This window comes from Notothenia rossii (assembly GCF_949606895.1).
Source record: "Notothenia rossii genome assembly, chromosome: 7".
In the NCBI taxonomy this organism is placed as follows: Eukaryota; Metazoa; Chordata; class Actinopteri; order Perciformes; family Nototheniidae; genus Notothenia; species Notothenia rossii.
In genome coordinates this window covers 12,656,863-12,683,298 of record NC_136905.1, presented here as the reverse complement: position 1 = coordinate 12,683,298, position 26,436 = coordinate 12,656,863, and the positions used below count along the sequence as shown (strand labels likewise).

Genomic DNA, 26,436 nt, shown 5'->3' with positions numbered 1-26,436 from the left:
GATCGGACCTTGCACTCTACCTCTTAATGGGAAGCACCAGGTGCAAGGCAGCCCACATTTCTCTCCTGTGTGAATTATCAAGAAGAAAAGTAAAACAGTCTGATCCTTGGCTCCTCTAAAAAGGCATCCAAACCTTTCCATCTTTCCGGCAGCCTCTCTCCCCGCAGCCCTCCCCTTCTCCCCATCTCACGTCTACTTTCCAGTTTTCTAATCCCCTTGACTGAAGAGCAGAAGACCCAGTGGCTCCGGGGCACAAAACAGGACGAGAAGTAAATTGAAGAGAGAGGAGAAAGCGTTTCAAGAGAGAAGTGCCTCTCGAGCTGCAGCCACAGAGAGGGAGGAATAGGAAGGGACGAGAGCAGCTAAGTGCAAAGACAGTTAGATGAATAATTGTGAGAGAAATACCTTCCGTTAAAAACCAATTTTTTTTATTTTGACAAAAATAATTAAGTAGCATAAGAACAAAAAACAAGTTAAAGAGACTTAAATTGCTTCGGAAAAGCAGGCGGTAAGCTCGACAACTCTTCTTCTTGTCTTATGAAGCATTAAGGAAATCTCGAGTGACGCAAAACACTGACGTCTGTTTCAATTTCTTCTAATATTCATTCCACGAACATGACACAAAAACCAAATCACAAACTCAAGCATTATCAAGCATTGACACAGAGAAATCCATCACTTTCCAAATCATGGCTTATAATAAAATAAAAGGAGAAAAACAAACTCCAGAATTTTTTTATTGTTGTAGAATACTGTTTCCTGATTTCTGCATTTTTGTAGCTGCAGCAATGGAAAAATGGCACTTTTCTTCAGCTGACTTTCACCGCTGGTTTCATAATGGTCTCCCCGCTTACCCAAGTCAGAGTGTTATCAGTGCTGCTGGCAGTGAGGACGGCGGGGTAATTTATTTCCAGAGAGTCTGAGGTTCTTGAGGTGAGCAGCAACAAACTGCATCCCAGTAACAGAGGAATCAGAGTGTGTGTGCTTTGCCCACAAAGAAAGAGCGCTTGACACGACACTGATGAAGAAGATTTTCCCTTCTGGCCAAGCTAAAACTAACAACCTTGAACTAAAAAGCTAACAATGAATCTTAACCTTATCCTAACATTACACACCACATTTAAAAAATATTCTTCTCCCATCTTAGCAGAAAGCAAGGAACATCAGGGTTGACCCCGTTTCATGATGGCCAGTAGAAAGTGTAAAAGCATTAATGAACTGTAGTTTGTTTATTGCTTGTCTCTCAGGAAGCTGCAAATCAGAAGAAAGAAAAACCTTTGCTCCATTGTTCAGGAAACTGAGCTTAAGTGTGTCTGCTCATCTGTGTGTGTACGTACAGGATATTGCTCAGGGGACAACGGAGTAGGGCTGATAGGGCAGAATCTTTTGTCGCTCATTGATTGCGTAAATCCATGCGGGTTTGACAAAGTTCAGATTGCCGTTCTCCATCAGCGCCTGTGAGGAAATGGAGAGTGAAAGCGAGGGGAAAGAAAGGTCATCCAGTGTTGCATTATAATGCACAGACAACCAAACGGTATGATCCTTTAAAAAGCTCTGAAACTCTGCTTGTTCAGATGCTTTCAAGGCTCTCAAATACCCTTTTCAAATAGATTAAAAAGGACACTCTTTCCCCACAGTGTTGCGTTTTCACTGCAAGGCTAAAAAGTCAGGTTCCCAATTTGCTGCAATGCTTTTATTTATACCCTGTGAAAAGAGAAGGAGCTGCTTAAAAGCAAATGCCAAAGAAGTGTTTTTGCCTTTGGGATATGTCTTCCTTTGCTACTTTTTAAAAATGGAGCTGTGCACTCTGTATAATTGACCATTCGATAAAGCAACCCCCACCCGCCGAGCCAAACAGATAGAAGAGTCTAAATGATGTGTTTGAAGGATATATCCATGTTGTCAAAGTGCTCAGCAGCGAACAAAAGGGTTAACAAATATAAAGATAAAGCCCGTAGATCACAGTGTACGTAGCCTCCTAAGACTCGTGTCCTTATGCACAGAAATGTTGAAATCTCATGTTTTTTAGGGGGAAACGAAAAATGAAACTCACGTCTTCAAAGGAGTCGTGCCACCCTTCACTGGTCACCACAAACTGCACCTTCTCCGTCATGTAGTCCTCGATCAGCCTGCAGCCAAGATAATTTTATGTTTCTATACGGTCATCATGAACATCTCAGTGAATTCCCATGACCAATTCAAGTCGTGATGCACTTGTGTTGTGCTCTTAAATTGTGTTTCTCACCCGTTGAAGGCAACAATGTATCTCAGCAGAAGGCGCCTCTCGTCGTTGGGAAATTTACCATAGAGGAAAAAGTGCTTTCCTCTCAGGAAGTCTGGAGGAAATGAGAAAAGGGGCAGATTAAGGCTTACTACTATACAATGGGAATGTGGAGCAATTACAAAGTGCTATTTGATAAAGGGTGAGAAAGGACTCGGAGCAAAGCACAGAAGAAAAACGGAGAAAAACAGTTGATGTTTGTGTGTGGTGTTTCCTGAAAGCCATCCAATTACTTTCTGTCAGGGTTTGCAATGTCCAAAGAGTAATGGAGGACATCTTGTTTCTTTGATAGGAACAGACAGAGACAGGAGACGAGAACAAAGAGAGCCTCACCTGGGAGCTCAGGGATGGGCAGATCCTCTTCAGCCTCAGCGTCTGTGTTTTCATCTGTGGACCCCCCGTATGGATCCTCCTGCTTCACCTTCTTGTCTGATGAAGCTTTCTTCTGTCTGCTCTCGTGCTCCACCCTATTACAGGGACAGGAACATGACCCCTTATATTGTTGTATCAATTGTGCTACTGCCTGCAGCTCAAAGGAAGAAACTTCTCGACTTTGTTTTAGTGTCAAAGCACTTCTCCCAATCCAACTTTATTTATAAAGCCCTTTAAAACCTCCAGACCAAAGTGCTGTTCAGAGAAATACAAAGGAATCCCACAGCACAGCTCGCAAAACAAAAACGAATAAAAAGGTACGAACACAAAATAAACAAGAATACGAATAAAAGCCATATAGTAAAAACAATATACCATTTAAAAAGCAAAAAAAGCAACAATCTACAAAACGCAGAACGCTAAGGAGAAGAGGTGGGCTTTAGACGCTGACTGTGTAGGAGCCTGTGTAACGTGGAGGGGCAGAGCGTTCCACAGTTTTAGGGGCCGTAAAAGGGAAAAGCACAGTTTTAGTTTTTGGCACATTAAGGAGCAGGTGATCAGCTGACCTGAGAAGGCGAGTGTAGGGGTGTAGCAGCTCAGAGAGGTAGGGCGGGGCCAGGCCATTGAGGGATTTAAAAGTAAATAAAACGTTTTTTAAAATGAATCTTAAAATGTCTGGACAGCCAGTGCGGTGAAGCTAAAATGGGGGGAATGTGCTCATGTGCTAATGGCAGTCACACTGGCAGGGTCAACAGATCTCACTTTCTTAAAGCTTATGAGGCTTTTTCTAAAAAAGCTCCTTCTTTGACACTGACTTTAGTCCCTTTAGAGCAGAGGTGTTCAAAGTTTTTTCACAGAGGGCCACATACAGACAAATATAAGAAGGTCTGGGCCGCTGACTCGAGGTATTTTGCCTTTTAAGTTACAAGTTGGAAAAATCAATCCAATGTAGGTAAATCATTCTTGATACTTGAAAATGCATTAAGAAAGAAACAGCTCACAGCTCTCCAGGGAGTTTCATTTATTGTGTTGGCAGCTCATTCCTTAAAACAGACGCTTCAGATTGATTATCATAAGAGGAAATATGAAGGGTATATTTCAAGGTTGTTATGAAAATAAGTTATTGGGCTTTTTTCTTATCAACTTAGAATTTATCGAACATGTTTACAACTTTAATTGACTGAATTTATTTTAAAAGTGGGCTTATTAACACATGAATACTGTGTAATATATTTGAACATATATATTTAAGAAGTACAAAGCAGAAGTTTAAAATACTTAAGTCATTATACTTTTTTTATTTGCTGAGTGAGGGCCGATTGAAAATGGTCCGCGGGCCGCATTTGGCCCCTGGGCCATAGTGTGGACACCCCTGCTTTAGAGTGTATACGCGATATAGAGTGTGAATTACGTATAACCATCTTTAAAAAGAGATAATTCAGTTCATCCTGTATATCAGTATGAACGCACACCACACAGACCATATATAAGATGGTAGTTTAAGAAGTGTTGTATGAAGTAAAGCAAACAACTCTCTCTTCTCAACATAATCTTTCAGTTCCTGGTTCCCAGAAAACCTTCAACCACTCCCTCAGCAATTAGTGGCTCTAAAGTTGTGAGTGTTTCTGTCAAACCTCTTTTACAGATTATCTTGAAAGGAAGAAATAGCCGAAAACAACGACATCTATTTGGTCCCTTGGGAATCCGCTACAACACTGACATAATTAAGAAGCATAATACAAAATGCCAATAAAATATCTGACTGATTTCACACAAACGTTCCCTTAGGTCACAAGCTAGTTTTTTTGTTGATGCAGAAAACGATGCTTATTTAACAAGCACAGTAAGTTGTTAAAGCAAAACAAATGACATTCTGTGGACAACATTTAATTACATGGAAGAACAAACTCGCCCACATCATTACACACAGCATCGTTCACATGATTTGTTTTGTTTACCTCTGCAGCTCGTCCTCAGTGTCCACGGCAGACTCATCATCTCCACTTCCTGTGAAAAGTAGTCGTCAATATGGTAAAACTGTCAATATGCAAGTCTTATTTTACTGCATGAAAAGACCTTGCAAATGTGTGTAATAAGCGAATAAATATATAGGTAATCATATCAGTTCATTGGTTCAAGGTTCTTTATTTGTCATACGAACATAGCTACAGAGTTATGTCGATGAAAATCTTCAACAGTGCAACACAATAATACAGAAAAACAGAGAAATATAGTAAATATTAAAAAGTAAATACAAAAAGAAAAATAGTAGTAATAGAAAAAGTCAAGTAGTGAAATAAGAGTCTGTTGGAGCTATATATATATATATATATATATATCTTTATATTATTTAATAGTTTAACATTTATTTTCTTGCTGTTTATTATTATAATCATTTATTTATATGTATTCTTAGTTAGCTTCATAAGTTAAAGTAGTTTCTATGCTTTTATTTTGAAGGCATGTTTTGGGCACTGGGTGATTAGAGCACCTGGTGTAATTGTATATATTGGAGACAGGTGGGTGGTGGGAGCCAGAGCACTAGTAGGCAAACGTTTTTTTACCAGGGTGTTTCAAGCCATCAAGAGGAAAGCCATAGGAAAGGCTTAAGGAAAAGGGATATAGGAAACCTGTTCGTTGTACTTTGTTATCGGAATAAACTGCACAAATGGAGAATCTTGTCTGGATCTGGATCATTGCCCTGCGTAAGATCTGCTAACTAGTGCCTCAGCGGCTGTATTATTTTAAGTTAATTATCTGTTTTATTTCTATATGATTTTGGCCGCTACAGAGTCTATATGCAAGCGTTGACTATAAATCCTTGTTTCTTAAATTACCATCACTGTAGTTTGATCTCTAAACCAAATATTAGAATCAAATGTCCAAAAATGAAATCTTCTTAGTCATTTTTCATGTTTTTTACAACATGCTATGCTCTTATGACGCGATGCGATGTTTGGGGGAGGTGCGATTACATGTAAAGTCAATGCAAAAACACGGACAAACGCGATTTCGCTCCGACGGCGAGCATGAAGCGGTGGACGCGAATTCCGCGGCGCGATTGAGGCGATTGAAGGTGACAAAAGGTTCAAGGTTCTTTATTGTCAAACTAACATAGCTACAGAGTAAAATCTTAGGTCACAGGCATCTCCAACAATGCAACACAATAATACAGATAAGCAGGCAATAGTAAAACAATATTAAAATATACTATATTAAAAGTAATACAAAAAGAAAAATAGTTTTAAAAAAGTGAGAGAAGAAAAAAAAGTGGAATAGTCCAATACGAGTCTATACAAGTTATTGGAATGATATATTAGATAAATAATTACTAAGTAAACGCTCGAGTTAAAAATGTTCAACTCAAGCGTCATATTCGCGCGACGCCATCTCGCGGTAGCCAATCAGCGGTGAGGATCTCAGCCTGCCGTCACTGTCGTTCAACCAGAAAACATCAGCTGTTAGCAGTTAGCACACAGCTCCTCATATCTGTTCAGAAACTATACAGAAGTTAAAGAAGAACAAACCACAGACTGTGTGTGTCATGGCGAATACAGTCGCTGGTGAGTGTGAACGGAGCAGATACAACGTTAGCTTAGCCTGATCGATCCGATCTCCATTCAGAAAACACGCATTTTAAAAGGTTTTTCGCCTGCCGTCTGTCTGCAGACTTGTCAAAGCATTAATTCATGGTTTTTACTAACCGGTATCAGTATGTTGTTACTTCGGCATCATTTTGAAACGTGTATTACAATTAAATCACGGTCAAATATGTTCATTTTGTTGTAGTCCTAGCCAACGCGTCTTGTTTGAATGATGCGAGTAAACACAGCTGACAGCCGCGGTGAAACTCGAGCGTTTAGAGCGAAGCAAATATTCGCATCGCGTCCGGCGTGAACGCAGCATTACTGTATATTTCCAATATGCATAGCAGAAAGATAAAATGCCATATGAATCCACCCATCAATGACAGACACATATCAGCAGGTTCAATCATGTAACCTTGGTAACACTTGTCCATACAATCCTGTGCTGTTGAGGGGAACAAAAGCAGGTCTAATTGAATGCTGTCGCCTTGCGTGTGTTTGCTGTGTTGCCTCATCGATGCACAGCAACACTTTATTTCTGCCACGGCATTACCATAGAAATGAGAATCATGCACAAGTCCCTTCACAGGTATTACATGTCCCTTTCACGGTGGCCTAGTCGAATCATCCAGTTGTTCTTCATAAAGGTGATGCCTTTTGTCTAATCCCCTCACATTGCCCCCTCGCCCCTCTGACTTCACTCACTCCTCTTCAGCTCCAGATCTAACATCTCTCCATCCCCGGTTAGAATGAATCACTGCCAATGAGTAAAAGCCACTTCATATGTAGCTCTCAAGCTTCGCAATATAATATACACATTTACAGAATGTAATTTATGACTTAATTGCAAGCTTGTGCTTTTTCTTTGTTGCTTCCTCCAATTTTTTGGAAACGTGTTATGCGTGTCATTGGAGTTTATTTTTCGGTGGGTGACCCTGAGGTAGTGCAGACGTTAACTCAGTGTTTCACATTAACAACATAGACTGTGGTCCGCCCACAAACACACACCCCGTCTCATTCACCACGCTTTAGGGGTCTGACTTTCTTGCAGTCATCACTATTCCTATGAAGGCAAAGCTTTTTTTGTAATTTGCACGGTTAAAAACCAACTTCCTTTGCCTTTCACTCCGTTAACAATAATATGTATAATATACAATATAGCCTAGAAAAGTTCTCAAAAGACAGTCAAGTCCTAGCACTTGGCACATGTAACAAAACCACAGCATGAGATCTCAGACAATAGCTACTTGCCACTCTCTGTGAGATCAAAGAGCATATATAAGTTGGTAGTTTACCCAGCATGGCTTTATAGATAAACATGTACCAGTGACAGAGCCTCCGTACAGTTACGGCCCGTCCACACAGCAGCGTGCGTTGAAGCTTGCCGGCGGGGGGGGGGGGGCTGAAACTCGACCAACAACCAATCACATGAATTTCCCGCCCCGGACACATGAGCATGCGGTTTGATTGGCTAGAGCTTGTACTGGCATATGATTCGATTGGCTGACGCTTCCGCCGAAGCTTCAAAAGTTAAAAACATTGCTCAACTTTTGCTTCGCTCCCACAATGCAGTTCGGCGAAGCGTGACGTCACCCCATTCAAAGTGAATGGGCAGAAGCGTTGAAGCTTCAACGCACGCGGCTGTTAGTGAAGGCAAACCTGCCCTGGCATACAGGGTACAGTGACGAGTTAATACTTTACAGTTAGTAACAAATCTCAGCGCACTGTGATAGGCGGCATCTAACTTGATCAGGTCGGCAGGTGCATTCATATAGATCAGATCAACATAGTCCAGCACAGGTCAAAAGGTCACAGAGACTAGCCTTTTCCTGGCCTCAAGCGAGAAACAGGACTTGTGTCTGAAAATATATATCTTTTGAACCATTTTAACATTTTTAAAGATTTCAGGTAGCAGAAAATTCTCAATTCAAACCTTAATTTCCAGATGCAAACAAAAAGAACAATTTAAAAACAATCTATTCACATGCGAACTTTTAGACTTAGAAGTCTGTTTTCTGATTAACTACAGATGGTAAGTTGTCATCATCATATTGTTCTATTGTTTTACACAAATCTGTGGCTTCTGTTTATAATTTAAACTAAAAGTTATTACACAGGGCCTCTTCTACACCATCTTAAACCTTAAATATAAGGACTTCAAATATTTGTAGAGCTGCGTACTGTAACTCCGGACCCAAAAGAATGTTGTGAAAAGTCAACTCCACCAAACGTGATCATTTGTATTTCTGCACAAAAATCCTAGAGAAATTAAATCAATTATTAGTGAAGATCAATCATCAGTGAAAGAACATTCTCTGTTCAGACATAAAAGAAACTCATCGCAGTTTGTCGAGTACGGCAGGACCTTTTTATTCTGGGTGGAAAGTCTGAGGAAATCTACATTTAATTTGAAATGAAATCCACTAATGCTCAGACACTTTTCTTTCCTCACCTACCAAGTCATTTAAGGACAAGACTTTATACAGACTCTCCCTTTGGCTATTCTTTTTTTACTGGCTTTAATCTGAGCACATGGTACATAACCCAAGGTTTTACCTCAAGGTTCAACATCACTTTTAACTGAGTTCAAAGGAGCACCAAAGTAAATAAGACGGCCTTCACGACATGCTGAAATGCTCGTTTTTCCTAATTAAGTTTTTTTTAGTTTGTTCCTTTTCTCTGAGTGTATTCAAAGTGGCTCTTGAGCTTGGCTTTCATTCTTTATTTCCTCTATTTATCTTTTCAACTGACTGACAGCCCACTTCTTCCCCCATCAATACACCCTGTACTGTATGTCTGCCTGTTTCAGATCAACTTCAATTAAAGTCAATTGACAAACAATAGGAGTCTTTCTAAAGTTCTCGTCTAGCATGCACTTTCCAGAACAATGGATGGCTTATCTTTTTTATCCAAAGAGTTTCTAAAGTACGTATAGAAATGAGTGGAGTGGCTATGATGACTGAATCTTAAACGAATGCGCGGGTAAAGTTCAGTTCAATTGTTTCACAGGGTGACTTTATAAAGTAGTTTTGCCTCAAACCTGGTTCATCCACATCAGTTGAGCCAGCATACTCATCCTCGTCTTTCTTCTTCTCTGGCGTCTTTTTCGGGGTCACTTGTCTCTGCTGCTTTGGTGGAGTCTGCAAAGACAACATGGACAACGTTTTAAAACTGTCCGTTAGAAACTAGAAAAAGTATTATTGATGTCTTTAATGTCAATCTCCCACGGGCCGTTTCTCAATGTCGAGGAGGCTTGCTTGGTAGCACATGTACGCTGGGCATTTAAACAGTCCTTCGGCGCCACTCGATGACATAGTATGCTTGAAATAGTGGCTTTGGAGCAGCTTGACTCAACATTGAGAAACACCCTCAGTTTGTGTTTACGGAGATATCAAATTGACGTTTCCAACAATCCCGAATGTAAAATTATACAGATATGTATATTCTATACACACAGTCAGAAACATTTACACATATGCACACATTAAGATAAAAAAAAAACACAGCAATCAATATATACTTCAATATCTTTGGTGCCAGATTGTCCATAAAAGGTGCATTTATTGCAGATTGTCCATAGCAGCGTAACAAAAAGTGTCTCGTGCTGGATTTGAGTGTCTGAGTGATTAGATAATTAGCCTACTAAAAACAAAATGTACCTTTGTCCTCACTTCCTCTTCACTCTGTTCATCCACTTCCATTTCGCTCTCTGAGCTTGACTCTGCTCCATCCATCAGATACCTGGAGAAAGACAAAGAACGGGAGAAGGAAATGTGTCCGGATGATTAAAGACCAGAGGGGAAAAGAACGCCTGCACGATATATCCTGCTATCAATCAGCTTTGCTATGTTTCAAATGGCAGTGGGCCATTGTCGCGCAATAGTAGAACAAAGGATCAGAACCCAGGTAATACTTTTCACCAGACGTTTAATATCCTGATGTTTTAAACATTACCGATGCCAAAAGCTTTGAAGAGTGTCTGCTGGAAAGAAAGTCTGAGCTACTGCAGTAGAGGGGAAAAGAGTAGAAAACCTTTCAACCCAGGATTTGTCCCAGAACTCTTCGTGTCTATTTTAGGGATGATTGACCCAACAGGTTGAGTAAGCAAGTACAAATCCCTCCCCCTTTACATGGAGATACACAGTCTGCATCCAATCTAACCTTAAAAGGTCCCATGTCATGCTTTTCCGGTTGATACCCGTCCCCTTGTGTGTTATGAAGCTTTTTCTGCATGTAAACGGTCTGCAGAGTCACAAACCCTCAAAGTACACCCTGTAGCGAGTAAAGCTCTAACACAGAACAGATCCGTCTGTGCTGCCCCAGAACGCCTCGTTGGAGAGTTCTCTTTTTCCATTGTTTTCTTCCTGGGTACAGTGACGTGCCCATACCCAAATGGACCCATTGGTCCAAATAGACCAATCCGTGGAGCCGTTACGTTACACACACTTCCTCCCACACACACAGACTCAATCTTTTCTCGGCTGCAGCTCCGCCGATTTCTCCTCCGAGACGGCGGGACACGGCGAGGCTGTGAGTCGGAGTGTGAGCACACACACAAACTCCCAGCCAGGCGGCGGGTGTGTGTGTGTGGTCGGGCTGTGTTTCGCACACGGCCACTGGGTTCATAGGGAGGGGGGGGGGGCAGGGGCTCCAACAAGCCGTTTAGGACAGAGTGAATACACATACCATACAGAGATGCAGAGAAACCAATGTGATTTGGGAAAATTGCACAATATAAATCTATTCTAGTAGACCTCAACAATGGAATTATGATCGGTAGAAATGGCCATGTCATGGGACCTTTAATGTTAACCATTAGCAGAACAAAAACCCAAAAGAGGGAGTATATCTGTAATGACCACTGCAAAGGTTAAGAGAGAGGGGGTGGAATACAATCTAAATGTTCAAAATGTGAGAGGCTTCAATGAGGGCTGACACATCTCCTCACCCTCTCCATATATTTCTCTCCAGCTATGAAGGCACCTGCACGGTATTAGACTGAAGGAGGTGATACCACTTTTAAGCTGTAATTATTACCGCTCACTCAGTAGGGAGACATTTCACAGACTTATGCTTTCTTCTCTTATTGAACTCAGTACCAAGGAAAGAAAAAAGAGGAATGACACCGTGGGTGAGTAGTAAGGAGTAAGGCAGAAGCAGTTGCTTATGGCAATAAAAGTGTCATCCTAAGAAGCAGACCAACAAGCTGGATCTGCTCCTTTTACAGAGAACTGGAGTCACAGGTTGTTAGAGATGGTACAACATGATGAAAGCTTCTGCTTTTTTTTTAAAGTTACATTTTCCTCCACAATTTTAGAAACAAGTAACGAGGTGCCCCCACTTCAGCCCTCAACGATGCTAAACAAATTGCACATATCATAAAATGTATAAGATTACAGGGTTGTCCCTTGTATTATAATTCATATAAAAATGGATGTGGAGAACATCAATGGTCTTCGTTGGCTTCTATTCAATCAATCAGCAACTTTATTAATCCCGCACGGGGCAATTGGTTGTGAGCAGACACAGGCAGGAACATACAGGAAGAAAGAACACAGATACACCCGGGAGCCTGGATGTGGATCCTTCCAATGTACACGATAAGTAGTTTCATAGCATTACAATAAATACATCAATAAATAATCAAGTTAAAAACCCTATCAAGAATTTAAAAATGTTGAGTGCAGAAGGGATGAATGATTTTGGAAAGCGATTTGTCGTAAGAGTAGGTAGAGCATATCTACGCCCTGATAGCAACACATGAAATTCGTCTGCAAGAACGTGACCTGGAGAGGCCAGTATGCTCTCTGCTTTGCGCAGAATCTGCTGGTTACAAAAGGAGTTCCCTCCGTTTCACTCCGATGACCTTAGAGCAGGTTTTAACAATGTTGTTCAGGCTGTTCCTGTCTTTCAGTGGAAGCAGATAAAAGAAAAACAAATAAGGCTCTCAATAAATGATTGGTAATTGCAGTTCTTTAGCAAGTTCTAGGGTGTTGTTGTTCAGTATCTGCTCTAGCTTTTCCAAATTGGGTAGACAAATATGGTTATAATTACAACGGTGGAATATGCTCCACCAAATGTATTCATCTCAGTCTTCCACAAACCCTCCGTTGTGATGAGATGCTCCTCGAGGGCTCTCCTCTCTTTCTGTCCATCTCTGGACCGTCACTGGTCACTGGGGCACTTAGTCTCTTTTAAACATACACTACACTTTACATGACGTAAGCATGGCAGGAGCTGAAGCAGCTGAAGCAGCGGACGTGCCCCCCCCCCCACCCTCAGAGAGAAGTGTGTGCATGATGGAGCGACAGTTTGAGAGGGTGCGTATTTGTTTGGGCACTTGAGATCATCAAAGTAAGTGGTCCCTTTAATTACCCATAGCAGATGCAGCTTTTAAATAAAGGACACATCATCAAAGCTGCAGGCTGCACAATAGCAGATCGGGGGGGGGGGGCAAGGGTGAGAGATCTTTGACAGAATGACAGTCGAGCGTAAGGCAGAATGACAACACAGGCTGCACTGAACTTCTCTCTTCTATGCACTTTTAAAAAATCTTAAATGAATGATCAGATTTCATAAAACCACAGCCTTGTGGCAGTATATACAAATATATATTTTCATATTCAATTCTCTGGCTGATTTGTATACTGCTGCTGTTCACAGTCATCTCATCAAAAGGTTTTCCATTTGGAGCCTTGAAGATGAACATAAGTCAAAATTGATTGCCGTGCACTCGCTCTCATCCTCACATTTACCCCGCTGGAACCGGATAATAACTCAAATTAAATAACATTCACATTCACGAAAGGTAGGCACACTAATAACAGAGAGCGATGGTTCCGGCAATGACTGCAACCTGACAATTGTTTTTCGTTATCGATTAATCTTTCAATTACTCAATTAAAGAAATTCAATGTGTCATGCTGCAAAATGAAAATATATATTTGTGATTACCACCAACAACGTTAGGCCCCTTCCAGATACTCGCACCACATTCTGAAAATGAGCAGGTTATGCAACGAGACAAGGTCATTCAGTTTATGCGTTAAAAGTCTAACTATTTTCTGAATAGCAGTGTCTAAGTAAACAGAACACACCGACTTCAATATTCAACATTGTAACTCAGTGATAATGAAGACGAGATCATTGTATTTTTTGTCACTGACTTGTCCTCCATTGAACTTAACTTTGTTGAGTCATACAAATACTTAGCAATGTTTGCTGGAAGCCAGACTGACTTCCAAGATTCATAGCCAACATCTGAGCCAAAAATTGAAAATCTAACCAGGATTTCTCTATTGAATTAAAGGATGTCTGTCTCTTCCTACCATAAAACCTTTGAGCAGTCAACCTTCATGTCCGTCCTTGACTTTGGAGATATTCTGCATTGTCATGCTGGCCCATCAACACACTGTTAAACCCTGCGTTACACTTATCACAAATGGACTCAATTTTCTAATGAGATAATGGCTGGAAGGACCTCATTATTGTCAAAAGGAAAAAGCCATCTTAACGTTATTTATTTAAAAAGCTCCTTAGTCAGGCAAACATGTTGAGGTTCCACGTTGTAAAGAGTCCAAACATTCATTTTATTCCTCCTAACCTTATAAAACATTTTATCTGTCTGGATTTTGGATTGTTCCGGACCAAATAAGGGATGTAATGATGTTACCTCTAGGAAAAAGTGATGGCTTTTTAAAATTGTTTTCTAATGTAAGCAGCGTCTCACCTTGGTATGCAGTCAAATTTGTCAACTGATTCTACATTTCAAATTGCAATAACAATATAAATTGCGGAAAGAAAGACTATATATTTTTAAGAGCTAATTATTTGACAGCTTATACCGTTTCTACCACAACACTAGTTCTGCTAACCTTATATTAGCAGCCTGAGACCAGCAAGTTCATAACCTTTGACAACCATCCAGCCTCATTATCATCATCATTATTACAGAAGCAACTACTATGAAGGAATCCCCTAAACAATAAAGCAAAGCTTCATGCAGTGCGCCACAAGCACAGAGCGATTCTAATTCATTTGGAGCAAGACGAGAGTTCTGCTCCACATTATTCAGTAAAGATTAAAGGGGGGCGATGACAGAAAGGTAGCAGAGGAACCTCCTGTAATGAGGCATATAATCCTATCATATCATTAGAGAGCTGCTGGAGCTGGCTGTGTTGAATTTGTGATCACAACAGGCATCAGCTGCTCAAGGTTACAATGTTCTCTGCAGCAGGCAGCCATCACCGCTGTGAGAGGTGTATTTATGGACGCTTCAATCAGTGTGAGTGCTGTGTGCAGATTGTTGGATGTAGAGGGTACAGATGTGGCTGAAGGTACAGATGTGGCTGAAGAGAAAGTATTCATCAGAAGAGGATTCACATGTTGGACACATGTTGTGGATGAGTCCTGAGCAGCTGCTCTTGTGGCTAAGGCCTTTTTTTTACCTCGACATGCAATCATCAAAACAGTTTTACTGTAAGATCATTCTTTGGGTTTCGCTCTCTTACTGTTTATAGGTGATCTTCTGTTTTTTCTTATGGCAGTCCAAAACCCATTCCTTCCGCACGATGATGCCCCCTGCTGATTTCACCTGGCTGTACTTGGGGGTGTTAGCGAAGGCACAGCTGGAGATTAAAGGACACACACACACACACATGGTTACATCACCTGAGAGACGATGAAAAGGACAAGAGGCTGCCCTCAGAGATCCGGATGAAAACAAACTGAACACGAGGCTAACACCTTCCAGAAGTCTGTTTTTCATAATAAAACTCAACTACAGATAATAAAAACTCATGAAAGAACATCTGTGGAACAATTATTCATTAAAAAAGGGGTTTGCCCTTCATATAAATCATCATTCATTATAATTCATTTCTTACTTCATAGTTTATATGACCCAATATGTATAAATGCTCATTTTTATTTTGTATTATTTCTTACTTCATAGTTTCTCCATCATTTATATTTTTATCTTTGATTTTATGAATCTGTGTGGTCCTGTTTTTCCTCCTTACCCTGTTGCTGTTTGAACTACTACATTTCCCCACGGGGATTAATAAAGCTCCATCTTATCTCTTGAATTACGAATATAAAATATTTACTTTGTCTCTCAACTGACACATCAATACAGATCAGCCATGTTGCCAAATGTACATTTTAAACACAGCTATGCAATGTGTGATCAACATCCTGCACTATGTTATATATATATATATATATATATATATATATATATATATATATATATTGGCTGGTTCGTAGCTCTGTTCAAACTTCCCTTTGTTTTTATGGACGTATTTCTGAGCTATCCTTCCCACCAGAGGACTGAGTTTATTGTGTCCCCTGCAGTAATTACTTCAGGGTGAGATGAGAAAATCTGATTTAGTTGATGTGTTTCTAAAGACAGTCAACAACACAGTGTTGACACATTGAACTGTTTGTCAATTTGGTGTTTAATCTAACTTTCTAAAAAACAAACCTGCACTATTCATGTAAAATATATGCAGCTGTGTGACAGATGTAGCTTCTCTGCATCAACACTTTCATGCTAAATATCTGAATATACGCCTGTAAAATAAGTCTGAAGAAGTCAATTGTAATTGATAAATTACTTAAGTCCCCTACGTGTATTGGGGTTACAGATGGGGTCCAAAACCAGCAAGCCACATGAATGCCTGGGAGCAAATTAAATGTATATGCTACACAAATATGACCAGGATCCGTAGAATTTTGTTTTTTTTCGGAACATTGGGTTGCAGATTAGCATTTTCAAAAGGGGGGTTTGTTTAGCATGAAACACTTGACATAACTAAAGGATAAGTTCAAAAAGAAAGTAGAAAGAAAGTGAGGTCAAAGAAAACTATTTCTGCTAAAAAGTTATCAATGACTCGAGTCAGAGCTAAACATTTCAGATGTGTGTATCTCAAACTGCCCTCTAACTTTAATTCATGTACCTTTTGCTGTTCATGTTGTATTATCTTTGCTTTGAAATGAGTGTTTTTAAATGCCATTTTATAAACGTGTTTCTTAATGTCTTTCATTTTTGTAAAGCACTTTGAATTGGCTTGTGTTGAAAGGGGCTATATAAACAAACCTGCCTTGCCTTGCCATACTATTAAAAGTAAGGACAGCTGAGGCGTTCAGTGTCTTCTACACACTTCCTCTCTGCCGGATACTTACATGAGGTGTGTGGAGTCGGGGGTCCAGTCAGGTCTGTATTTGGCTCCCATGTCCACAGCCTTTTCCCTCAAATCCCCTCTCATGGGGTTTTGGAAGCCGCTGAGGACAAACACGACCCCCTCCAGGATGCGTTTGAAAGGGACCTGCTGCGCGCTGGCTTTCGGTTGTTTGGGTTTAGGCTCGGGTTTAGAGTGGCTCTCCCGATTCTTATCAGCAGACTTCTGCGCCGGGGACGCTGGAGAGAAGAATTGCAGGAGTCAAAGAAGATTCCCAGGTCAGGAAATAATCTATATTCAAGATTCCGGCGCTGTTAGAGTTACCTTTCGGGGTGCTGGAGCTGGGCGTGCCGGCGGGGCTCGGCTTGGGTTTGGGGGCCGCAGCTTTCCCCTCAGGTGAGACAGCTGGGCTGGATTTCTTTGACGGGGGAGGGCCGGAGGAAGACTTTTGCTCTTTGCTGAACTCAAATGTTCTCTTTGCTGGAGGCTATGTGGAAACAAATGGATATTAGAACTATTGGATACTTTCCAGATTGCAAAAATAACCTTTCCATTAATGTTTACGAGACGTGCGTTGAAAGAGATAATGTTGGATGACGAGTGGACTAGAGCACACATCTGAAAACTGTCTACACATTTCATGCTCTAAAACTGACACCTTGGAAACAACACAACAAGCACTTTTGAGATTACTTCCCGATGCATAGACATGAATTTGTGCAGTTCTAGATGTGTATTTCTTCCAAATGACTTGTAGCGGATATTGACAATCCCCAGAAGTGATTTTCCTCCCAGAGCGAGCTCATACAGAGTTTTACTGAGGGATTTTGATCAGACCCAGGCAATATTTCAAGCCCTACTTTTTAAAGCTGATGAAAGCTGCAATTTAAGCTGCTGCTCACGTACCAGATTCATTCAATAAATTGAATTTCACCAACAAGAACAGAACATAATGAGCAGAGCTTCCAGAAGAAATGTGAGGCACTGCCTGTATAATTTAACAGCGTAGGACGCCCTAAAGCTCAGTTGGTAAAGTGCACTGGGACTTGGTACCAAGTGGATTTTTCCCGTGTCATTCCCTCTCCTGTCTCCCTATTTCAAGTCTTTCCTAAAAAGTACTGCCTTTACAACATTTGATAAAACTAAAATAGAATTAACAACAACAATTTTTTTGTCTGAAATGTATAAGTTTGTTTATACAAGTCCAAGGAATTTTGGTTCCTGGTGAAGTTTGGAGATAGATGCACAACAATATTAATGACAATATGTGATCAAGTAGATGTTAACAACCCTTTTAAAAACCCTTGAACACATACTTTACTTAACTAGGACAATTTGACAGTTTTGGGTAAAACAACTGTTCAGTGTCAGACCTTATCTTTCCTAGGTATAAAAGTCACGGCTCGCCACTGGCCAAAAATGCCACATTATTGACCCGAAACGCGAAAGTGCACAAAAAGCAGACTCAGACGCTCCTCACGGTCCCGACATGCTTCCCGCGTTGACATTTTACCGAAAGCTGCTAAGGCTCTTCAACAAAACGTTCAAATGTAAGAGGTTTATTTCTCATTCAGATCAATGGAAAGGCTCTCCTCTCACAGATCACTGCACATCACCATGGAAACCTTTGATCTCTGCACACAGGTGTTTGATAACATCGTGACCATGGACACCTTTGATCTCTGGGCTCTCACACCGGTGTTATGAATAGGTGCTCGGCACAGAAACAAACACTGACAAACAAAGACTGTCTCAGCCTAATCTTTTCTGTCTGAAGGAGACTTCATACTGACTTCAACATATTCCACATATTTTATACATTATTGGTGAAGTATGGTTTTAGTTCAAAGGTTTGCAGTTAAAATATTCAGCTGCTTTCCCAAGCCTTTTTGCTTTCTTTTCTCTTCTTAACACATTCATTCACTACTACTTGCATCAATTTGATTCAAATAATTTCACTTTTCTGCATTTCTACGCTAAGTTCAGCAACACACATACAGTGGGACAAAAAAGTATTTAGTCAGCCACCAATTGTGCAAGTTCTCCCACTTAAAAAGATGAGAGGCCTGTAATTTTCATCCTAGGTACACCTCAACCATGAGAGACAAAATGAGAAAAAAAGAAATCCAGAAAATCACATTGTCTGATTTTTAAAGACTTATTTAAAAGAATTAGTCGCTTTTCGGCGCCTCCCTCTTTCTTAACGCTGATTTGGGTGACTTGGGTAATTCGTGGAGAACCGAAGAGTTTTCGTTTTGGGGGGGGGGGGGGGGGCGTCCGTCTGTCCGTCCATCCGACTGTGATGGACAACTTCTCACTTCAAAAAAGAAGAAGAATCTAGATCGCAAAATAATTAAACAAGCGAGTGCCTGTTTTTCCTGGCCACGGACAGGTTCCTTGAACACAACACGAGCGTAACGTGTCTTCACGTGGTTATGTCTCGTCTGATAGGAGTAACGGAGAGCATCGGAACGCCGCTCCAGCGCTTCAAATATTGCAGTACCCATAAGGAGCCGTACACATGCCGCAGTGTTTGCGTGGCTGTCTTTAGTTGTAAGCACAGTGGCGATCTGTTGTTATTAGCATCTGGTTAGCTAGCTATGCTAACGAATTTAAAAGAGCTTTTCTACAACCAGGTGGAAGAGAGCTCTCTCCTGAGAGGCTCAAATAACCTCAGCTCATTCAGGTTAAGGCACACCTTGATATGATCATTATAATTATGAATGAGACATTAGAGACTCAATTATTAACAGGTATAAAATACTATATGAAAGTAACAAAAAAGTTGTTAAAATAACAAGAATAGAGTTTGAAAGAAAAATCTGCTTACAGTTCTGTTTCAAATGGGTGATGAAAGATGTACCCATATATCTCCTCATGTTGTTCTCAAAGTGCACCACATTGATGCTTTTAACTTGAATATTTTAAAAAAAATCTTCCCGGGGGAGCATGCCCCAGACCCCTCTAGAGGAGGTTAGGTCCCCCCCACTTAAATCATGTTCACGTGGATAGGATAATAAATACATTTGCACACATCTTGTGTCCATATCTTTCTGTTTTGGTGGTCATGCCACAACCGTGCACGTGAATGCATGCATGCGTCAAACACGAGTCACGGTGAGATATCTGGATTAAGAGGTTGCTTTTTCTTTGCTCAGCATGAAAGAAAGGCCAAATGAATGGGCTGTGATTTTAGTTTTTTTAAGCAGAGGTTGAGTTCGAAAAAATGTGTACGGCCCTCGGAGGATGTTGTAAAAATTTAAAGGAAAAAGGTTCCCCACCTCTGCTGTAAGTAATAATAAAACCCCTTGATTTATAACTTAACATCTCTGTCTCCTATTGATCTGAGTAACTTATCAAGAACAGCCAGTTAATTGAAGGATTATAGCACAGGCCTTTGTCAGATGGTAGATATATATTTTTTTTTCCTGCTTCGAATGGTTCTCTCTTTTTTCACCATACCTGTGTTTGCATCACTGTGGCACTGCAGGATTTGAGTCCCTGACGGCGTAGTGTGTTACTGATGGTAGCCTTTGTTACTTTGGTCCCAGCTCTCTGCAGGTCATTGACTAGGTCCCCCCGTGTGGTTCTGGGAGTTTTGATCACTGTTCTTGTAATCATTTTGACCCCACGGGGTGAGATCTTGCGTGGAGCCCCAGATCGAGGGAGATTATCAGTGGTCTTGTATGTCTTCCATTTTCTAATAATTACTCCCACAGTGGATTTCTTCACACGAAGCTGCTTACCTATTGCAGATTCAGTCTTCCCAGCCTGGTGCAGGTCTACAATTTTGTTTCTGGTGTCCTTTGACAGCTCTTTGGTCTTGGCCATGGTGGAGTTTGGAGTGTGACTGTTTGAGGTTATGGACAGGTGTCTTTTATACTGATAACGAGTTCAAACAGGTGCCATAAATACAGTTAACAAGTGGAGGACAGAGGAGGCTCTTAAAGAAGAAGTTACAGGTCTGTGAGAGCCAGAAATCTTGTTTGTTTCTAGGTGACCAAATACTTATTTTACACCATAATTTGCAAAAAAATTCTTTAAAATCAGACAATGTGATTTTCTGGATTTCTTTTTCTCATTCTGTCTCTCATAGTTGAGGTATACCTAGGATGAACATTACAGGCCTCTCTCATCTTTTTAAGTGGGAGAACTTGCACAATTGGTGGCTGACTAAATACTTTTTTGCCCCACTGTACTTGGTTTTTGTAGCTAAAAGCAGCTAGAGACCATTCAGCTAATAACATATTCAGCTAAATTCAGCCACAAATGAACAGTTTACAGCATTCACACGCATTTTCTGCAGGAAATGCATTTTTTAGTTGCCTCTTATTTTCTCTGCTTACGATGTACTGTTTTCTAAATTAAGCTACCTGTCGTTAAGTGGAGACACAACATGATGTTTAGTACCTGCGGTGAGGCCGAGCTGGAGGAGGGAGCCGGGCCTGAGGAGGGGGGGCCGGCACCTGAGGAGTGGGAGCCGCCAGCCTGCAGCGCAGCAGCAGCGTAACTCAACCTCTCACTCTGAGGAGACACTGAGGGGAGAACAGAGCAGAGGGCTGCTGAGGAACAAAGTAGCTTGGTAATAAAGAACATCTACATTTTGTCTCCTTTAGAGCTTTACATTAAAACCTAATTAGTTCACACTTTCCATGTTTTTCATTATTTGAGGTGATAAGCCCTTTTGTAACAAGGAAATGAAATCATGTAATTGTGCTTCAGGAGCTGGTCAATTCAAATGAATGGATTTACCTTTCGGTGAGGTAGTGGACTTTGTTGCATGGTCCCGATTGAAGAAGAGACTGCCAGGCTGAAGGCTGGGAGCGGAGGATGGAGGCTCCTCCTTCACCCTGAACTGTCCCAGCTTCGTCAGTTTCTGAAAAGAGAGAAGAAAGACAAGCTTAGTGCCAAAGGAAAAGGTGGAGAGAGGGGCTGGAGTCGTTTTTTTTTTTAAGATATAGCAATACGTTTACAATATGAAATCTAAGGAAACTTGGCAGGCGTATGCTGATTACAGCTCACTCTCAGTTGCTCGCTACAGTATATTAAAAAACAGATAAAGACGGAATAAAGATCTACAGGACATATTCTTGGACAATATGTACATCAAATCCTGAGCTTGTTATATACATTGATTGAACGAAGCTTTTGAACCCAAATGTCACATTAACTCAAGCATTGCTGTGTCATGGCAGATGTATTGCTCAGGACCCAAGGATGCACTGTGTCGGGTTTAAAAAGGTTTTGGATCAGCAGTTCTTGAGAAAGCTGAGAGCAGAAACAACAGAGGCAAGCCAAAACTCGGACAGACACTGGTTTAGTCATCTTTAAGTTGATGAGTTCTTAGAATAGATTTAGGTGCCACACACACACACACACACACACACACACACACACACACACACACACACACACACACACACACACACACACACACACACACACACACACACACACACACACACACACACACACACACACACACACACACACACACACACACACACACACACACACACACACACACACACACACACACACACACACACACACACACACACACACACACACACACACAGGTGCGATGCATAATCACAAAGACCAGCTTCTTATTTACTGAACTTTATGTACAGTCACTAATATGAATGTTTAGTTGTTTACTCTCTTTGGTGTGTCTGGATTCTCAAACTGGTTTGTTTTGGAACTTTATTTAAACTTTATTAAAAATAGGAAAGGGTATTTCATTTCAATATCTTTAAGGGCTAACCTCAAATGTGTCACATAGTGAAATAATTGAGTATCAAAAGTCCAAAATGTGGAAAGTTACATCCGGTCAGAAGCTGTGCGTAAATCTTTTTTAGGATCAGACAGAATTTTGATGGAGAAACTATTTTGAGAATTGTTGACTATTTCATTTAGGCAACACTTGCTTGAGATCTTGTGTTCGGACCACATATAACATCAGAGATGCTTTGGTAGAGGGATAAGAAAAAAAAAAAAAAAATCATAATTATTTTCAAAATAAGGTATCTAAAAGTATGGATTTAGTGTGAGCAGTGAGTCATCATATCAGCAAAAACAAATATAAACTATATTCAGTGAAAATAACCAGAAATACAGAACATCTTCAGGCCCGTTGGAGTTTAGGGACCTGACGCGACTTACCGGGGAGGTTGTTGGAAGAGGATCATTTTTGTCAGGCGGTGAATGAAACTTCACAAAGGCCAGTCCGTATGCTATGTTCTAGAAAAACAGATACAAAACCATCTTGGATTAGATTAGATTACTTTATTGTCATTACAAAATGCAAGCACAGTGTCACGAAATTAAGGAGGGTCTAATCACAGTGCAAAACAGTCAGTTATATACACAATTATCAGAAGTATGTAATAAATGATGAGGTAAATAGATGGGAAATGTATAAATAAGAATGAATACAGTGAACACATTACTGTATATAAAGCAGTACTGTACAAGGATAATTGCGCTTCAGCACAGCACACGACAACAACTAGGCAGTATGGCAGTATTAGTGTTCATTTCACAAAAACCAATGGACTATTAAACACAACAGTCCAGCAGATCGATTTGTTTCTGCAAATGTGAAGCAATCATTTCGACTGATGTCTAATGATGTGGCTCTATGGTAAAAGTGGTGTGAAAATAGTCCAGATCCTAATTGTTTTACTTTTGGATTCTGTTGATTAAGAGTGAGATGGATATATTATTTGCACTCAACGACTGAACCTCTACCTTGCTGTACGGCTGGCTGCACACAATTTTCACTCTGTCCCACTTCTCCTGAGTCGCGCTCTTCTGCAGCTGCTGAGGCCCGAAGAAACGCACTCGGTTCATGTTGGTGCCGTTACGACTCTCCGTGGGCGACATGAAGGAAGACGTAACCAAGAGAACCTAAGGGAGAAAAGGATTGACATAAAAGGATTAGAAAGAAATGGAGTTATTACCATAATTAGGAGGAGAAATACTTTGTAGTGATGTTTGTTTTTAAGAATACCTCATAGTCCTGATCTCTGACAGCTGAAGAATTCCCCACCAGCACCTCGATGAAAGCAGAGCCTTCATTTCCAATATCAATGCTGTGCACCTGCTCCTCCTTCTCTAACTGAGAGAAAAGAAACAGCTCAGGTCAACAGAGCACACACACAAACATAAGTCAAAGAGCTAAAAAAAATGTGATTTAAGAAGTGAAAGTATATAACAAGACTCTGCTTTAACACCGGAGTTTCCGTTAGCCGGTAATTACAGGACTTTGACCGGTAAAATATGCTGAAGACCGGCAAATCTAATTCTCTATACATCTATATCAGTTGCGCAACTTATGTGACATACAAAAAAGTATGTGACAGACAAGAATAGTCAATTCTAATGTCTATCACTTAAAGTGGAGAAAGAGCTGTCCTGTATGGGTTGATTGTGCGTTGATCTGTTGGTAATGCCTCGGGGTTCCGGTGGGCATGTAAACAAATGCATAATGCTGCGCTATACTTTGCGGCCTCACCCGGTTGCATAGCGACGCTTATTGTTTAGGTGTCTTGATAAGCAAGTAGTCATATCATTAGCTAGAACTAGCTGGATCTCATCGATATGGACATAAACGCGAGTGAAGTCTAATCTGACGGGAGAGAGAGATCAGCTGCTGCTGACGAGTCGAAACGCAGCTCTGCATGATCACATGCAGCGGTGAGCGGAACAAAACACACACTTCAGGTTAGAATATCACACGTAGCTATTTGAATTACCTCTGAAACTACCTAAACTAGTTATAGATATGTTTAGTTTTACTGTCGGGTCACTCACTACTGATCAGCGAGCTGCATGATACTGACGGGCTGTCAGGAGAAGGAGAGCGCTCCGTTTATTATTCCTGTGTTATTATAAGTTAATGTACACTTTTGAATAGTTAATCTACTATAATTAGTTTGTTTAATATTGAATCATATCAATTCGTTTTAAAGCTCAATAAATAACAAAGAAGAACTTTGACCGGCACTTTTCTCATTTTGTCCGGAAGATTTAAACTTTAACATGTTGACCGGCAACGGAAACTCTGCCTGACACATCAATACTCTACCATATAACATTTTAAAACCGTATAAGCTATTCTTAAAGCATCAGGCAGGAGCTGGAGGGACATAAAGATGAGCAGCACAATAGTTTTTTGTCTCCCAGATAATAAAAAAATGTGCAGTAGTAGCATTTGAATAAACTGGAAAGACGCAATTAACTTCTGCATAATCTCTAACCAATTATGTGAACTCAGCAAGAAGATTCAGACAAAGGGAATCCCTAAAGGACCCAAATGTATCATAAACGGAGGGAAGTCAAATGTTTTAATCGGTATCAATCTTGCTGATTCTTAGAATGTTTGTTGTTGTATCAACATGATTGCATGCAACTGTTGTTGATTAATAGATATTCAGAAGTTACACAAAATAAGAATGCCCAACACTTAGCAATAACAAACGGTAAGTCAGGATCCAAATATTTCCGTTTCTTTAGTGGATTTTAAACCAATGAAGGGCAATGAGGGACATATAGTACGATCCGGCATAAAATAATCACAAGCCTTTTTAAAAAGGAAGCAAGCCAAAAACCCAAAATATCAGTTTAAGATAAAAACAACATCCACAGACTGACTTTATGTCTTGCAGAATTCAGGTAGCGAAACATCTGTAAAAAACAAATCTATGTTGGATATTTCTGTCTGAGGTAGCAAATGACCTAAAAGCTCCTTTCCCACTCCCTAATTTGGTGGAGTTCTCATAACAAACGTAAAACTCAGCAATTTAGGTCGATGCGCCAGTGTTTGATTTGGATCAAATATGCTGGATCAGCAGGTTTCTAGAGCCTAGGTACATTTCACATCAGCAATGACAAATAACAACATGCCTTTGGGAAAACACGTGTGTTAAAAAATATACCTGCAGAATGACTGATGTCTGCTTCTCCCCGGATCTTGCTGCTTTCCACTTTCTGTAAGTGTCAGAGCTCAGCAGGTTGTCTGCCTTGTGTGCCTGTTTTACATTAGAATCAGCAGAATCTGGTTAATTGAAGTAGGTGTTCACATACAAGGAATTTGGTTTTTGGTGCATAACATTAAAATAGACAAATATTGCAAAAAGAACTACATCAATATAGAAGCAAATCACAACATATTTTAATTAAAACAGGAGGGGAGGTGCACAAAAAAGTCCAATGGAAGTTTAAAAGTTCACATTAGGTATATAAAATACAGTACCAATTAAAAAATATAAGAAGAATATGCCACGTACAAAGGGTTATGATTAATGGTAATAGGACGGCTCTCATTTGCCTAAATAAAACAATACATCTACAAATATTGGTGTAAGGAATATTGTAAACATTCAATGCAAGTGATATAATGAACTTACAGTGTCCTCGGTGCTGCAAGACACGACGTGTTTGAGTTGGATTTCTGGCATGTTGTTGATTCTTGACAGGTTGAATTAGCTAATGTGATGTTAAATAAACCAACTGAGCGCTGCGTAACCACTAAACGCTATGTTAGCCAATTAAGAAAACATAAAGCACAAGATGTCATTTAAGCTGCTGTAAATGTAGCCTCGGAAATTAAAGTAAATTGACTTTGTTTTAAGTCAGATATACTGTTGGCTAACGTGATAGCATGCTAGCAAACAATAGGCGGAGTGAACTTTCCCTGATTAGCCTGGTGGTTTTATCAAACATAAAATGATGTTACGCACAAATTCTGAATCGGTTATGTACTTGACACATAGCCAGTCATGTTGGTATTGCATCTAACATTACAAAACATATATGGATGGATTTAATTTGAGATATATATACGTGGAAGCGAACTCATATTCCCACCAAAAGCCTGGCGTGTGTCGTCCTGTGACGCAATTCTCTACAACAGCATTTTCATCCAATCAGCGCTTTCGATTCTTCTTCTGCAGTTAAATAGCAGCACCGACATATTTATATCGCCACCAATCGTTCAGGAGCTGTACCG

The 26,436-nt window shown here is 40.4% G+C and overlaps 1 protein-coding gene across 1 annotated transcript; it reads right to left on the bottom strand.

The window, feature by feature from the left end:
* Positions 1–411: 411 nt before the first annotated feature.
* xrcc1 (X-ray repair complementing defective repair in Chinese hamster cells 1) lies at positions 412–26,353 on the bottom strand. The gene is made up of 17 exons (XM_079693399.1): positions 25,835–26,353; positions 25,364–25,456; positions 23,437–23,544; positions 23,175–23,333; positions 22,587–22,664; positions 21,174–21,297; positions 20,832–20,956; positions 16,746–16,908; positions 16,426–16,660; positions 14,751–14,867; positions 9,900–9,981; positions 9,281–9,380; positions 4,612–4,660; positions 2,615–2,748; positions 2,246–2,336; positions 2,054–2,129; positions 412–1,455 (listed from the first exon to the last, which is right to left on the bottom strand). Exons 1-17 carry the CDS (start codon positions 25,883–25,885, stop codon positions 1,348–1,350), a joined length of 1,893 nt encoding a protein of 630 aa, XP_079549525.1. The 5' UTR covers positions 25,886–26,353; the 3' UTR covers positions 412–1,347.
* Positions 26,354–26,436: the final 83 nt, after the last annotated feature.